Source organism: Syngnathus typhle, linkage group LG22 (genome assembly GCF_033458585.1).
Source record: "Syngnathus typhle isolate RoL2023-S1 ecotype Sweden linkage group LG22, RoL_Styp_1.0, whole genome shotgun sequence".
Taxonomy (NCBI): Eukaryota; Metazoa; Chordata; class Actinopteri; order Syngnathiformes; family Syngnathidae; genus Syngnathus; species Syngnathus typhle.
This window is the reverse complement of record NC_083759.1, coordinates 5877940-5895136: the sequence shown is the minus strand read 5'-3', so window position 1 is coordinate 5895136 and position 17197 is coordinate 5877940. Positions and strand designations below refer to the sequence as shown.

General features: G+C 43.1%; 2 protein-coding genes across 4 annotated transcripts in view; both read left to right on the top strand.

The window, feature by feature from the left end:
• Positions 1–8812, top strand: part of fut8b (fucosyltransferase 8b (alpha (1,6) fucosyltransferase)) — a 45750-nt gene extending 36938 nt beyond the window's left edge. For all 3 annotated transcript variants that reach the window (XM_061270580.1, XM_061270579.1, XM_061270581.1), the window contains 4 exons: positions 2712–2958; positions 6096–6272; positions 6351–6501; positions 7347–8812. In XM_061270580.1, the coding sequence (XP_061126564.1) occupies positions 2712–2958; positions 6096–6272; positions 6351–6501; positions 7347–7685 (914 nt within the window). In that variant the 3' untranslated portion in view covers positions 7686–8812. The remainder of the gene's footprint in view (positions 1–2711; positions 2959–6095; positions 6273–6350; positions 6502–7346) is intronic.
• Positions 8813–15741: 6929 nt separating this feature from the next.
• The window catches only part of gphnb (gephyrin b), a 49034-nt gene continuing 47578 nt past the window's right edge, over positions 15742–17197 (top strand). Inside the window, exon 1 of the mRNA XM_061270578.1 lies at positions 15742–15867. The gene's annotated coding sequence lies outside the window, so the exon portion shown is untranslated. The remainder of the gene's footprint in view (positions 15868–17197) is intronic.

Here is a 17197-nt window from a genome sequence, read left to right as displayed (position 1 = left end):
TTTTCTCCCACGTGGTTATTTATGATGTCAAGCTCGTGACAGTGTACAGAAAAAAAAGAACACGTGAGATCAGATATGCCGCTCGAGCGACTCCATTCGACGCCATTTGTAACCCCGGAAAACTCGTATGACAGCAATGTTGTAAACCAAGGACATTGTAAGGTGAATGTTGTGAATCTTGTTTAAGCCTCCCTGATGGGGATCCAGAATAAAACAAAAACAGGCGGTGGAGGGAAAAGTGCAAGATGCTGCACTTCTACGGGAGGATTGACACGTGCCGCTGTTTAAACACAGCTGGTGTTTACCGAAAAAAAAAAAATTCAGATCAACAGAATTGTCTGCCCACAGCCAAACAAACACTTTAAGAGACTCCTTCCTTCTTAAACGGTTTTGATGCCCTGGAAAATATGAAAAGGGCAGCAGACCTGCCTCCTTAACAATTTTTTTTTTTTTTTAACACACCGTATTCAAGCTGGCTTATTTGTACCATGAAATGAAATGGCTCAGACAAAAAGATCAATGCCATGATAAAATAGGTTGCGAATGTAGCACTGTCATTTATCAGTATTGAGTTACGAATCGAAGGCCTTGATATGATTACTAGATAGTCTTAGGATTCATAAGACGAGAGAGAAAAAAAAAAGTGTTTGCCTCTGCGAAAGTGACAAATGTGAAGCGTTTGCAAAAGACGATAAGTGAATCGGAGGCTTTTTACTATCGGGCTGCGACGGCCTCGCTATCACTTTCTCTCTGGTCGCCTCCTTTCAGCTCTTCATTTTTTTCTCCCAGCACCTCATTTGACTGGCGCTCTCCTGGGCTCTTCCTTCTTATCTGCCGCTCTCGGGGTGCTTCGCCTCTCTTCTCCCTCTGCCTTTCATACGTCCTTTTTCCACTAGCTGCTCTCTCTTTCTCCGCTATCTGTCTTTACAGCCTCCTATAGATCCATACACGCCATCTGGCCGCCCCGAGCCGACGGCTCATTCACTGCCGACATGTTGCATTCTTATTTTCTCATGGGGTGGGTTGTCTCGGTCACCGCGGGGAAACTCGTGACACATTGGCCTTGCTAATGTAAGCCTGTTGCTACCTGACGAGTCCCCGTTGTCGCGCGAGTTTCATTAACAGTAGGCGAGTGCCATCTTGGCAGCGAATGAGGCCGCAGGCTTAAACGATGTGCTGTTAATGTTCCCTTTCAAACGCGTGGCCTTATTCTCTGCGCGCCTAAACACTATATTTAGCCGGACGGTCGCGGTAGCAAAGCGATTTGGTCGGCGTTCTATAGCCCAGTTGAGGTTTTTTTTTTTTTCCACAAGCCACCTTCTTTAAAAAGCTTTTGTATCGTTAACCTACTTTTGTTGGGAGTTTCCCCGAGGATGCGAATTGTATATGCATTTGTGACTGGGGATATTTTGGTCTGGAAAACATATAGCTTCGGGGGGTCGGAATCAAAGATAGCGAAAAAGTCATTATGGGAACGGGTTGTTTCTTCCTGCACAGGGGGGGAATTGCGGAAAACAAAAGAGGAAGGAAAGATGGGATTAAATCGAGTCGGTCCTCGGAATTTGGGTTGCATTTTCATAGGCATGCTAATTGGCGGAGTTGTGGTTAGCATGAGTCGATTATGAGGCCCAAATATTGATTTGCCCTGGTTGCACGATCTCAGACAAGATGATGACATAATTGGGCTTTCTATGTTTATCATTTTCTGGGACGATTACATAATTGTCGAGTGTGGATCAAACAGCCAATTTCTGGCAGCTATTATAACTGAATGTAAAAAGTTCTTGTTTTACTTGGGAATGTTTAGGCAAAGGGAGCTAATGCGTAATTAGACGACGACGGGTTTATTCCTGGGAGGGTATGACTCAGTTCATTTGCAAAGTGACTGGAGAAGCGTGGTGTTTGTCGTTCGGCGTTCCTCTTGTCTCTTTGGATCGGGCTCGTGAAATATGTATGAAGCCTTGGAGGTGAAAGCTTTTCGATCTAATTGAGTAGCTGTGGGTGGAGGATTCGTCCATTTGCGCCAGCTAGCTAGCTGCTAGCTTCACGGAAAGCAAAAGTTTGGTTTCCGTATCCAGTGCAGTTAATTTTGTACCGTCATTTTTATCCCTGCCCTTGTCGCTAACGTGTTTTTATGGAGCCGTCATGTCGGAGGCAGATTTTACACACTCGCCGCCGTTTATTTAGTAAGTGTGCAGATGTTGTTTATAGCCGTGTTAGGAGTTGTGTCTGGTGCTTCGGCGCCCTCAAACCTGATTATCTGCAGAGGTGGGATGCACACACACACACAGATAATGTATATACACACACATTTCTGAAAGGTTTTATAAGGGAAAGAAAGGGAAGTTTGTCTTCCAGGGCAAACTCTCTCTGTTAAAATGAGATTGTGTTTGTGTGCTTGCGTCGTACTGTTATTTTCATTGGCTCCCATCAGTTACTGTTGCGCCACCTGTTCCGTAGAGAGTTCTGCCAAGAGTGCTTCAAGGTTGTCTGTTTTTTTTTTGCTAGCCAGAGAGAGGTGACCTTTATAATCGGTCCGGCTCAACGTTTTGCCCACGGCTTCTGCCAATCTCGACTCAGCCTTGAGGCTCCAATGACCAAGCACCCTTCGATTATCTGATTAACTTTGCCTTAAAGCAGCGGCCATGTCATTTGTATGCATGTTTAAGTGTTTGCTAAATCATGAGAGTCATCGTTGACAATCTTTGCAGGGGAGGCCAACGATAAAGATGTCCAGGTTGTGGAGTTGCCCATAGTGGACAGTCTTCACCCTCGCCCCCCCTACCTGCCTCTGGCTATTCCCGAGGACCTGGCGCCACGCCTGCACCGCCTGCACGGTGACCCCTCCGTGTGGTGGGTGTCCCAGTTTGTCAAGTATCTGGTGCGGCCCCAAGCTTGGCTGGAGAAGGAGATCCAGCAGACCACAGCGAAGCTAGGCTTCAAACACCCCATCATTGGGTGAGAGAACTCAGCCGTTATTTCTTCATTTTTAATTCACTTATGAGCATTTTCAGGAAGTGTTTCTATTTATGTTCACCGTTTCTATTTGGAGTTCCAAAGCAAACAAAAGAACTGCTTTTTAGCAAACAAAGACATAGCTTCGGGGCCCTGGTGGAGCTTTTGCTGAGGTTAATATCAGGTTAAAACAATAATTCCAAATGGTAATGAAAATGGTGCGTTTTATTCTTTATCCTAGCCACCTTTTGTCAATTAGAAAACAAGACGCCCTACTTGTTTGAATATTACACTTGCTAAAATAAAATTTTCCCAGAGAAATAATTGGCTAAGTAGGAACCCTCGCTGAGACTTCCAGCGTTCTAAAAAGTATTAAACACCCAATTGAGTTACATCTTACTGTTGTCTGTTTGGAGTTAATCTCACATAAAGCAGCCTCTCCTTAATGTGCTGCTAATGACAGATAACGCCAATTTAGCCCCCGACTCCATTTTGTCTTTAGCGAACAGACGTGTTCTTTAGATAACGCTTTTTAATAACTCCAAAGTATATTTATGACAAGGTTTTTTTTCAAAGAGTTGTAAAAACTTCAAACCAGAAGCCAGTAAGGATTGTGCCCACTAAAGTCCTTTCCTGGAGGAGTGTTGCCTCTCATCTGTCTTCCTGGCATGGTGTTCTGGACCCGTCCAACCGGGAGTAGACCTCAGACAGAACTAGGCATCGCCGAAGGGACCGTGTGTCAGAGCTGACCCTGGACTGAACAAGAGGAAGTGGCCGAGGGACAGGGAAGCCCGGGCATGTCACTTTAGACTGCCGCCACCTGGACTCGGAATTTAGCCCATAATAAATAACTGCATGGTTGTTTTGGGGTTTTTTTCAACTCGGGAAGCATTAGCATTTTTGCCTGCAAGCCCCATTCTCTTTCTGCCGCACTTCCCCGCATCAGCTATTATTGTAAGGCGCTCACTTAGCCAGATGGGAGATTTATCATTCAGCACCCACGTGCATGATGATGAGCGCCGAGCAGAGCAGGCACGAGAAAGCACCGCGCCAGGAACTGACTTTCAACTCCTTTTGCTGGGATGGACCAAACTTTTCATGATGTCCCATGAGTCTCCACCAACTCTCCATCTGCATATGCATCCATTTTGCTGCAAGCCATCCTCACACCGCCTCCCCGCTCGGCTCATTCCGCGGCGACTCTCGTCGCATTCCACCTGCCTTTGTGTCTCCTTTCAGAGCAGCTGCCGTGTCTTTGAGCGCTCCACGACTCCGCCCCTTTATCTCCCCTCTTTTTTTCTTCGACTCTGACTCATTTCTGATCGCGACTTGCGTTTCGTTTGTTCTCGACGCCAAGACTTCTCACCTCTCCCTCACGTTCCCCCTCGGCACACATCTGCATTCACGAGCCTCTCGCTCTCATTGAGTTCTCCACACATCTCTTGTTACGATTATTTGTCTTTTCCCACACCACCCCTCCCTGTCAATCGGTGAGAATCCCTTTCCCATTCTTTCTAATTTACGTGCAAGTATCGTTTTTAGCATTCTCGACCGGCGTGCAAGTTGGTCCGATTGTTTATCGAAAAAAAGAAAAAGGGTGGAACAGATGTGCTTCTGATGCTAGCTTAACTGCTTTGACACCACAGTGACGTGAGAGGAATAGATCGGTGGAATTCTGAATAGGGGCACTCAACTGAATTCATGTGTAGCTCATTAGAGAAAAAGTTTGATTCAAAAAGGAGGGGTTTATCTTTTTTCTCACCCCCCACTCCCCCCCCTTAAGCCTTGCGAATTATTCGCAGTCGTGCAGCAAGAATACTCATCGCGGGTATACGAGGACACGTGGACCAAATGAATATTCAGCTGAAAGTGGCTACATAACCACGAAGAGCTTTTTTTTGTTGATTTTATTTTTTTACCCCCACCCCCGCAAATCCCGCACAGTGCATCACCCAACAACTGAATAAGACAACAGTGTATCTGTCTAAAGACTCTTAGACTCTAAGGCTGCCTAGTGATGTTTAAATCCTTTTGATAGTCTTCCAAGGTGCTGACGTCACATGCAAATAAAAGATGCATTTCGTGTATATTGGGTTTTTTTGGGACGCTCAAGCCTGAATAGAGACACTAGCTTTGAAATCATGTCTGGGGCTGGTATGAGCCATCGGGGGAGTGGCGGCAATCAGTACAGAGGAAGAAAGATGAAAAGTCGGCCATTTTTTCTTCTTTTATTTGCCACCTCAACAGCCGCTCATCCCTACCTTTTTTTTTTTTTAAGAAGAGACTGGAAGGCTAATTCATCCTTAAGTATTCTGGAATTAGTCCTGTTGCTCTCTGTCATCTCCCTCCTTGCCCCTGTAACTGCTCGCCCCTCCCCTCTCTGCTCAAAGAGGCAACTTGTGAAGTGACCTGCTTAAATATAGATAGTGATGGACGGACGGACGGACGGACGGACGGACGGACGGTCATTCCGCGAGGATAATTAGAATAGCGTGCAGTGAGACATGCCCCTAAAGACTCTGCATAGCAAACAAATAAATGAACTATGGTATGAAAATCAACACAATTAAAGCAAAGTAAGCCATTTAGCCAACTGGGTAAGAACCCTTCAACAGCATGATTGCAAATGTGTCATAACAAATGAGCCCACTCCTGTTTTTTTTTTTTGTTTTTTTTATTTATTTGTTGTTAATAGATTTTGCAATTTTCATTCCTTCCTGGAGGCAATTCACAATACAGATGTGCCTGGTTGCTTTCGTAATGTAATAGTTCTAGATAGAATAAAAATTGAGTTTGTGTATCCATCAGTTTGAGGAATGGGATGTATGCGTGTTCTGTCCCATCCCTCCTTTTTTTTTTTTTTTACCTTCATATATGCAGTCTGCTCCCACTCTGTCCTGGATCGCTGGAAGAAATGACACAGTGTTGCTTATTTCCGCTTCTGGCTTGTCCTACATACGCCAAATTCAAGCAAGCCTGCGTGTCTGCAAACACCTGTCACCGCTATTCATTTGGTGGCCTATATGAAGATATTGGCACTGCACGGATAGGAACAAAAGTATTGGGACAGCTACATGAAGCTCTGCCCATGCACTTCTCCCTTGCTAAATATTTTTTCTGTCCTTGTGTGTGTTGCGCAGCGTCCATGTGAGGAGGACAGACAAAGTTGGCACGGAGGCGGCCTTCCACCCCATCGAGGAGTACATGTTGCATGTGGAGGAGCAGTTCCAGCATCTGGCCCGGCATGGCCAAGTGGACAAGAAACGAGTCTACCTCGCCACCGACGACCCCTCGTTGCTGCAGGAAGCCAAAATCAAGTCGGTCATTTCTTTTGGCATTATTATCATTGTTGCTATTTTTGGAACGTTCCTTTTTACGCAGTTGCCCTTGTTTAGGTATCCCGACTACGAGTTCATCAGCGACAACTCCATCTCGTGGTCTGCGGGCCTTCACAACCGTTACACTGAGAACTCTCTGAGAGGAGTCATCCTGGACATTCACTTCCTTTCCCAGACTGACTTCTTGGTGTGCACCTTCTCCTCGCAGGTTAGTTTTTCAAGCTACTTATGTGGCAGCCTGGAATGCTATTGAAATTGTCCAAAAGGTTCTTTGTCTTAATTTGCCCTGCAATTGGCAGGCAACCCGCTGCTGTTGTGACCCAGATTCCAGATCACAATGACTCACCCTTGAGTCAAAAATAACAAAAATTCCGATAAACCATTCAAAATGTGTGCCGGTACCAAATGAGCATTTTGTAACATTTCAGCTGATGCTTAAAAAAAAAATACATAGTTTAAATCTCTCATCAACTCGTTCCAAGTGTGCTTACGTAGATTTTATTAACAGGTAATCATTTCTCTGACTTCATTACCAAGTGAATGACTGCACATTAATCAATATTTAAATCCCATAAGCAAATACGGGTCCGTTTTGCGGCGCGCATTAAGCGACAGTCAGCGGCAGAAACGTTTGGACCAGTTGCCATGGTGACAGTTCATTTACCAGAATATTCCTCAGCAGGCGGCTGCTCTTTTTTCAAAGTCTCCTCGTTTATATGGCCTTTGATGGCTGAAGTTACCAGCTGTTTGACTAAATGAACAAAAATAACTTCCAAGTCAAAGACGTCCATGTCTTTGCGAAAGGAAGTCGTCTTTCTAATATAACCGCGGGGGAAACAAGATGTCAGACAAAACCAAGTCAAAGAGTTTCACGGGGGCAAAGCGGATGTTTGTCACAAGGCAAAGGGGAATCTTCAATGCCATCTTCTCCCATCGCTGGTTATTATTTTGACATTTATGGTGAAGACAGTAAAAGAAAATTTCACATCATTGACCCACCCCTTCCATAACCCCCCCCCATCCGGTATTGAGTTGTGGTTGGTTCCACCTCAGGTTTGTCGCGTGGCCTACGAGATCATGCAGACCCTCCATCCGGACGCTTCGTCCTACTTCTACTCCCTGGACGATATCTACTACTTTGGCGGCCAGAACGCCCACAATCAGATCGCCGTGTACCCCCACCAGCCGCGCAATAGCGAGGACATCCAGCTTGAGCCCGGCGACGTGATCGGCATAGCCGGCAACCACTGGGACGGCTACTCCAAGGGCATCAACCGCAAACTGGGCCGAACGGGCCTCTACCCGTCCTACAAGGTCAAAGAGAAGATCGAGACGGTCAAGTACCCGACGTACCCCGAGGCGGACAAACTGTTGGAATCCCACAAGAAGTGAAAAGGGGGAGAACTTTTTAAAATACACTTTAAAAGAAAACAAACATCGGAAGATGAGAAGGAAAACACTGCGGTTTCCAGGGAAGGAGGCTGCTTTTGTACAGAAGGAAGAGAGAAGCCTGCAAAGCACGCTAGATGAGACGAAAGGACCTGCACACACACGTGGCAGAACTGCACACAGTGTATGTTTGTGTGTGTGTGCGCGCGAGTGTGTGTGTGTGCGTGCACTTGTGCTTGTGTCAGGTCACAGAGAACTTGCACCACTACTCCTCAGGCGGAGTCTGTAGATTTTAAATAAAGCAAGAAAAACAAAAAAAGATCAGTCAAACATAAAAACTGTCTCGGGACTTTACTGTAAAGACTGGACCACCCCGCTCATCACCCTCCCAGTTTTTAAAACTGGTGTGTTTTATTTAATTCTATTGTGGTTTTTCACTCTTGACTTGCCTTTTTTTTTTTTTTACTGAATGTACTGTATTCTTTTTTTTGCCACATTCCTCCATCTCGTCCCACGTGCAATTAAGTTTAATCTATCACCCTGTGCTTTTAATTATTATTATTATTTTTTTTAAAAACGGTCTTAATTTTTTTAAGCGTGCTGCTTGTGCATTGTGTACTGTATCACGTGTGTGAGTGTGTGTGTGAGATAGCGAGAATGTGTGTGCTGCTTTTAAGGGGCCACGTGAGCAACCTGCCTGGTGCCTGCTTCTTTTTTTTTTCGCCGCCTCTGGACTCAATTGTGTTTGTGTGCCTGGTGGTGATGCAGGATTGGGGGGCGGGGGGACGAGGGGGCTTAAGTGTGTAATTGTGTTGTGGGGACACTTTGGACAATGGAAGTTTCCCCCCCCCCCCTTGTGAACAATGTTCAGATTATTAGGATGGTGCACATCGACACGCTCGCCAAATGAAGCACTCCACAACTGTCTTCTGTTCTTATGGCCATCCTTTTTTCAATTTTTTTTTTTTTTTTTTAAACTTTGCTCTGTTAAAATTAACAAGGGCAAAATTGTTTTGTTTTTTTCCAAACAATAATGCTGTGTCTTCTCAAAAGCCATCATTTCATAACATATGCTCCTGGGCATTGTCTTTGATGACCACACATTGAAATAAACTTGAGAAACCAACGCAGGTTTTCCTTGTTGGCTATTTTGGCAAATCTATTTTTGTTTTTTTGTCCCAATGTCATATTTTACAGGTCAACTGTTTGTCTTTTTAGTGATCCACAACATTCTTTCTTCACCTAGCAAATTGGCTCATGCCATTGGTCTCCCAGTAGCCCTCCTGCTCTTATCTACTGGCCTACTTCCTGCTTCCCTCCTAATCTCTTTTTTCTTATTTATGTGATGTCTTGTTGCTTTCTCACTCCGTGAGGGGAGGGGGGAGTGGGGGGGGGGGGGGTCCATCAGAGATCACGTGTTAATTTCACTATCTGCAAGCTTCATTAAATACTCATAAAAGAAAAGCTAGCTGTGGAAGGTTTTCCGCACGGGTGGGTAATAATAATTGTATTATTTTGTTTTCCTCCCGCTTGATAACAGTCCACAGTCAATTTGGAGCGTGTTGACCAAGAAACGTCTCCTTTGAAAAGGGAGCCGGTTCCCGCTTGGGTTTTACAAATGCACATGCTAACCGGAGGCCACTTTAATTAAAATGTGCTCATCGCTGTCACAAAGTCGTTTAAGAGAGACGTTAGCGCACTTCATTATTCTCTTAATTGGCCGCCCAACCTCATGGAGCCTGCAGTTTTTTTTAACTAGCACCTTTTAACACATTCCAAGTTCAACTTTTGTTCGCTGGGGAACACAGCGGAGGCATTTGCGAGTCACTAACGCATTTTTTATTTTTAATCAACGATACAATGAATGTGACATTTTACATTGTTTATATTAGCGACGAGTGAGTACCGATACCAGGTATCCGATACCAGCCTTATTTCAAGGTATTGGCACACACATCTGTAGCAGCAATTGTAAGTAAAATTGCTCTATCGGTAGATTTAGGGCTTTCTTTAAAATGATCTGTCATTGTTTTGAGGGGAGAACATTTATGTATCAAATTTTGGTATCAAATGGTACTTGGTATTGGTAATTACTCAAAAAGTGAATTCTAAGGTATCGTGTTCAATACGTGTTGATAAAATATGCTATCTGGCTAAGTGTCTGCGCCATCACTCTGCAGACAGACCATCAATCTCGTAAGAGACATCTGATTTCATTCCAAACGACTCATGCAAAAAGGGCGAGGAAATAAAAATGATTCTCGCCCTCCGACGTGCCGCTGGAGTACCATCAAGTGTCACCTTTGTGCGGCGGTAGATAGTAAGGACTTCATCATTCTGCCATTGGTCTTAAATCAACTCGGCTTTTCCCCGCTTGACATTTATCAGATGAAGCCTGTAAAACTCCTAGTAAACTTGTAAAGGGATTTTTTTGGGGCGAGGTGTTGGCACACGTCAGCCGAAGAGCGACAAAAGGCTTTAGTTTGGCACATGGAGTGGACTTTGATGGGATCTCTACTGGGAAGACAACGAGGCACACGAGGACTTGAGTTTGCATTAGGCTCTAATAATTGGTGTTTGCCGGCCAGCGTTTTAAACATTGTGTAATTTGGAAAATGTTCAGTCATATCCTGGTGTATATTTCTTTTTTTCTCGCTTGAACTCCAACTTGGCAGATGAGTGTGAGTGAGCCATGTGTATGATATAAGGTCTCGTTTGTTGATGTTTCCGCTTTTACGTTCGCCCACTCAGTCTGCTGTTCTTTTACTTTCAATCTCTTTCCTCGTGAAACTTTGCAAACTCGGCTTTGAGTGCTGACCTGTCACACAATTGGATGCTATTAACTTCCCACTCGTGGCCCACTTCACCTCCGCGGGATGTTGTTCTTGATGACTAGGCAGACGACTGCAATCACTTGAGTGAGTATGATGCTCTAAAAATGACGCCAGGTTTGCTCTCGGTGTCCCCGGAAGTTGCTGCCGCACATTAATTAGCATTTTTCCTCCTTGCAAAACAATTCTCTTTCATGCTTTTCAGCTCATCTTTTGCCAGCGACTTAATATTTCACAACCGTATCACATAACCTAGACGAGTAAGATCGACCCGAAAAATCAAAATAAAACTTCTTCCAGACTCTGATGAGCAATAAAATGTTTTTCTTTATTTTGACGGCTCTGTGCCGCTTTTACCGCACCTGCAACAAAATGTAATGTCTCTTTCAAAGTGTTGCGTGTCAAGTCATTGAGAGCAATAACACGCATGGCGCTGAAGACGAAAGCCAAACGTTATCACTTTGTTATATTGGACTGTAATTCAAGTTTGTTTTTGTCTTTCTAGTCAGTGTCTTATATCAAAATTTAGCCACATAAAATAATCGGCAAATTATAAAGTTGGCTTATTGAAAATGTAGTGCTGGTTAATTCTAAACAGCCCTAATTATAAGAGGGGGGTGCACACTTTTACAACCCCATTCTCAGTATGTTATTTTTGCTTTCTATTTTTTTTTAAATCACATATTCTACAGGTCATAGATCTTATTATTGGCGAAAAAAAAAGATCTTTGGCAGGGGTGTGCAGACTTTCTGTATGTCATTGTCACGGAGGCGACGGCGAATCCCCAGCTATTCCTCGCTTCGCCTCGCCGCTGTGCCGCCTCCCAGCAGGCTCCCTGCCTGCCGTGATGACCATTAGTGTCTGGCTGCGGCTTCGGGAGATAACAGGTGATTTAGGGGCCCGCGCCTTGACACAGCCAGAGAGAAATAGCCAGCTGCCGCTTATCTCGCTCGTCGCCATCCTCCACTCATTTTTACATTAGACTCACCTATTCAAAGCCATCTGTCTTGTCGCTCAGCTTTCAATAAAAAAAAAATACTTCCACAGAGGGCGGTGCTTATCCCGTTTTACCACAGAGGGAGGCGGCGCTTTTTAACAGCCAGGGGCGACACAATGGCAGCCGGGCCCGAACTCACAAAGCTGCCCTACCCGCAGCTGAGTGTTCTGACACCATCCGGGGGCTAATAGCAAATCAATACCTTGGCTGAAATGAACGTGTCGGGGTTAATAATCAAAATGGGCTGCACTACATCAAGCGACACTGACCAAATCTCTGTGGACTTTATTATTTAGCACCAAAGGGAAAAACTGGCTTACCAGTTCAGGGACACAAATATCGTCGTGCGTTGCTCTATACAACGGCGGTGATTATAACAAAATATTGTCCGGCCTCCGGAAGGAATAAACAAATGGCCTCGTCGCTCTCGGTTATGCGGAAATATCTTTAGGGCAGGAGAGAGAAACTTTTCCTCTTTGTTATCAGGAGATGGGAATAAGATTTTTAGACGGACAGATCAAGTCCAAGAAGGAGTTCTAATTGTAGTAAGCTGACAATGGTGCTTTTCTCTCTGTCTTTTTCCCCTCTGTGATTATTGTCATTCTCTTTTTGTGCCCGGACATATATAGTGACAGGGACGCGATGGGTGTCCTTTCCTTTTCTCTCGGCTAAGTGCAGAAGCAATTTGCTTTTCTTTGCACATTCTCATAAAAGGCTCCTGATTGCACATTATGGCCTGAGTCTTAAGTGTACGCGGCCAACGCAAAGCATGCGCTGCAGCGAAATGCCGCCTACTAGTCGCTGTGAACCTTGACCCCCCCGCAATCAATCAGGATGGAGTGCTGGGAAATCGAAAATATCCCAGTATTTTTCCAGACAATAAGGTACACTTAAAATCATCTTTTTATATGGTGCGCCTTATAGTCTAAAAAAAGCGGGAGTTGGATTTTTTTTTTTTAAACACACCTCGCTTCCTTTAAGTCTATTATTTTCCAGTCTTTGTGTTTCCCCAATGTTTCTTACTGTATACCGTACAGCATATTGTCAGACTATAGAAAGCTTCTGAGAAATATTACCTTTAGCATTTTTTTTATTTTTTATTGGTGCCCAAGGATTCAGGTTAAGTGCCTGTTTTTTTTTTTTTTTTAACAAAGAGCAGCTATTTCAATTTGTCAGACCACAAAGCAACTAAGGCGCTCCTCGCTAAGCCTATCTGTGTGTCTTTACAAAAAAGTCTCTCATCTCTCTAAAGTGGCTGCTGTTTCTTTTTTTATTTTTTTCTCCCCTCCTGTCTTGTTAAGGTGGACCTTCTCAAGGCATCATGGATGTTTTCTCTCGTTAGCTAACCAAAGCTTTTGTCTTGGCATTAACCTGCTATGTACACTTTTGTGGTTATTCTCAGTATCTTTTTTAAAAAAAAAAAAAATTAACCTCCCCCCCCCCCTTCCTTTCTGTTCACTCGGGCTCAATAGTTTTTGCGCTAAGTGTTTATTGCGCAATCACTATTCTTATCACTGACCTTGTTGATACCGTCGTCACGATCAATGTACACATCTGCTCCCATTGTGGGAATCGTCCAACATCTAATTTCGATCCGTTAGGAACTGAAGTAATGATGCCTGCCCACGTGCCCTTGCGGTCCCCGCTCACCACGGGGGGGAGCGGGTTGGAATTAGGAGCCGGTATTTATTAGCATGAGTGAGCACGTTATTAATCAGCCGCACAGTGAGTGGGCTGTTTGATTTCATGTGTTGAGCAAAAAAAAAAAAAAATGCACAGATGTTCAGATGTGATTACTTGACACGTAACAAATTAAGGTGACCACAAGAAAGTTTCTAACTGCAGGATTTCATAACATTAGGAATGTAGTAGTCTTCATGAAATGTTCACACCTTCACGGCCGTGCTGGAAAAGTATTTCAAAATCGCCAAAGTGGCGCCGTGAGTTCGGGTTTGACCAGCGTGGAGCCCGCACAGCGTGAGATTCAAAAGGCTAATCAGTGAGCTAATGAGTTCTCTCCACTTGCACCAGTAGGCGGGTCTTCAAGCAGGCCGGCTGCAGCTGGAGATAGGAACGTGCTATTTGACAGGTTAACCTTCAATCAGGGCGCTAATGAAGATCATGCTGAGCTGGCATATTCATGTCGAAATGACTCGTAGTACATGGAATTACTGTCTGCCTTCCCATAAATCAGTTTGATTTCAGTGTGCTGATTTTCAACAGTCCATTTTTGAAACTTGTCCAGGGTCAAAAGAAGCAGGAGCCTATTCCAGGTGTTGAAAAGCTGACATCTACTCCTAGCTGCACTAAAATCAGGCGACTAGTCCAAGCTGCTTTGTCTCTCTCGCCCATGGGTGAGGAGAAGACAGCGAGCGGGCCTCATCCTAGATGAATAATGCACCATTCAAAGTTCCCACGACTGATCCGAGCTCTGGAGAGCCCCGAGGTACGTTGCTACCTCCATGTAAAAGCTTCCGCCGCTGTGCCTCGTCGCCTGAAACTCATGTTCACATCTTAGAGCGTGCAATGAAAATCCTCATCAAGCTGTCCCCAAAGAGTTGCGGCGAAAAGGGGGGGGGGGGTTATTCGTACACAAGGGTGTCATGATCAATATTCCTGGGAGTGCTCATCGAGGCTCCGCTGAGATAAGGGAAAGACAGATCTTATCCGTGTGTGTGTCTGTTTGTCAAAGCAGAAGAAAGAACGATGGAGAGAGTTCAACAGCGACTCTGACTCTATTGGAGACAAATGGAGGAGAATGCACAGTGAATAATTTACACGGGCCAAAAATAACATTAAAAAAACATTTTCTTGGGGAACAAAGCAACAAGGAAGAGGGAGCAAGTCGGAGGATACGCAGCGTATAGATCTTAATATTAATCCGGCGTTGGTGCCATTATGCACGCGTGATTCATAACAGGTTCATCAGCATGTATATTTTATTTCTAATTTCATTTAGTTTGATTTGAACAAATGAGAGTGGGAATTATATCATACAAACGTGATCACGCATGTACATAATTTATGCGTGTTATTTTTTTATTTATTTTTGCCATGCTGCTCAAACTGATGCATTTTTTATAGGCACGCACAATACCTACATTCAAATTTTACCAACTACTAAAATTGTGTGTTTTTTACATTTCTAATTCCATAATTAATGTAGAATTTCTTGTTTACAGTGAAGCTATGCATTATTAAATGCAAATATCAAATGAATAAAACACAAGCAAGCACCTCATGATAATTAATGTATTTCTATTCATGTTTTAAAAGTTCATAATAAGAGTTCAGTCAGACAGATTTATATATAATATAGATCTATATATATCGATATATATAGATATATATAATTCTTGCCATTTTGTCGCCGAGTTGACTTTCATCTCCCTCTTACATACTTCCCATCACGAGGTTTACTACTTGAGGCCTTTGGCCATTCTGAATGAAAGTTTAATGTGCTCAAAAAAAAAACCAAATAATGCAGAAACTCCTTGAGCTGCATGTAATGGCCTCCGCTGACTTGTCTCGCTATTTATACAGATGGGGATAAACGAATAAAAATGTTGTATGCACACAAATAACAATGCCTCGCATAATTTGACATACCTATCATTAATTAAACCGGCCTTAAGCACTTTGATTTGCATGGCCTGGTACATGATTGTGCTAAACATATTTATGTCCTAATATGGAAAATGTATACCAGAAAGTGAGGCTGTTTGTCTAACGAAGACGAAAATGGATGTCAGGATTATTTCTACTTCCAATTAGGAAAATGTCAACAAAATGCAGGTCGACCACCAAGACTTGAGATTTGAATGGCTGCACACCCCTGTTAACTTTCCAACTATTTATATTTAAACATCTGCTTGGTGAGTTTTGATCTCAAGTCTAATGGCGTGATTTGACAAATCTTGCAGGGAGTTAAGTTGGCTCACCTCTTCCTCAGATCTTCACCTTCTGAGTCTGGGGAGCAGTCCGCTTTGCTTTCATGTATTTTAAGTACGAATGTGTCGTAATTTGGCCTCGGAATGCAAACTTCAAAATCATCTTAACGTTACAAATGCTTGAGTTTTACGTGAGTGTGAGTGCTTCTGCCATCTAGTGGAGGATCATTGAATTGTTCTGCCTGTCACTATACGATGCTGGCATAAATAGATATTTGTAGTGTTTACATAATTCCGTATATGGAATTGCAAACCTATTTTGCTTTTCTTCTTCCATCCAGCTAACGTTTCCAAACGTGATGGTTCTCAACGTAAAGGTTGCAGATGACACATTTGTCCAACTTCAAGAAAATGTGGATTCTAGCGGCTTGTGTTGGCAGCGTGTGACTCATAGATCATCTTGAAGGTTAGTGTACAAGCTGCGTTATTACCATATGTGTGTCGCCGTAGAATTCCCGCACAGGCGCTTAGAAAAGACTCGGTGAAAGGTTATATTTGTTTGATTAATAGTATACCTGTGGAGACCGGCGTGAAACGCATTATATGCACTCGGCTACGGCTAATTGAATCGACCCTTTGCGCTTAATTTCCATTAAATAGACAGCGTTTCATCATTTGAACCCTCGCGTTTAATCCTTTCATTTTTCCTGTGGTGTGTACCTTTCTCGAAGTATTTAACTTTGCATGGGTAGAGGAGAGATAAGCTAAGTGGAAGCCATTATCCTTGAAGCAACAATACAGAGTCGTTTTATTAAACAATGCCTTTCAAGTTATTCTTCGGTTTGCGGAAAGAAAAACTTCTAACCTGACTAATAATCACCCTGACTGAAACATTGTTGAAGAGAAGTCGATGGCTGTTTTCATACCACCTCGGCAACTGAGGAAAGCGATTATGGGTTTGCTGATTTACTCTTAAGTAGTCACTGATACCGATACCAAGTATCGATACCACTAGTATATTTGATATGTAAAATAAAAAAAAGATAACTTTTTAAAGAGATATAGTATTTTTTTTTTTTAAACTGCATTAAATTACTATTAGTAAAATTTCTACTAAAGTATCAGCTATCAGCTAGCTATTTTTATTTATTTATTTATTTATTTATTTATTTATTTATTTATTTATTTATTTATTTATTTATTTATTTATTTATTTATTTATTTATTTATTTATTTATTTATTTATTTATTTATTTATTTATTTATTTATTTATTTATTTATTTATTTATCTTTTACCGCTGAGAGACCGAGAAATAGCAATGAGCACATAATCACATTGGCCAGGCGGAGGTAACATGATTATTGGATGTCACGCTGGATCCAACTTTTGTGCTCCTCTGGTACTTGGCCTTTTTTTTTTTCTTTTTTTTCACAGTAAGAAGCATAAGAGGACAACAAAATCTGGCAGCAGCAGGGGCAAAATTCTGTTAGTGATTGGAAAAATCAATTTGAGGACAGAGGAAATTGTGCGAGTGGAGGCGAGAACAGATGCTATCTGTATTTGTGTGTATGTGCGGCGGGACCTGCAGTAAGATTGTCAGATAGATGCCGCTCACCTTGTCAAACTGATGTACACCTACCTAATTGTATTTACCAACTTTATCCCGTTTTGTCCCATCTTTTTTTTCTGTCGTCGTTCACCTGCCTGTATCCTCCAAGGTTAAACTTTTATGAGCAGAACAGGCATCACTGTTTTTTTTAGAGATGTTCACATAAAAATAATCAAGGTCTCAGC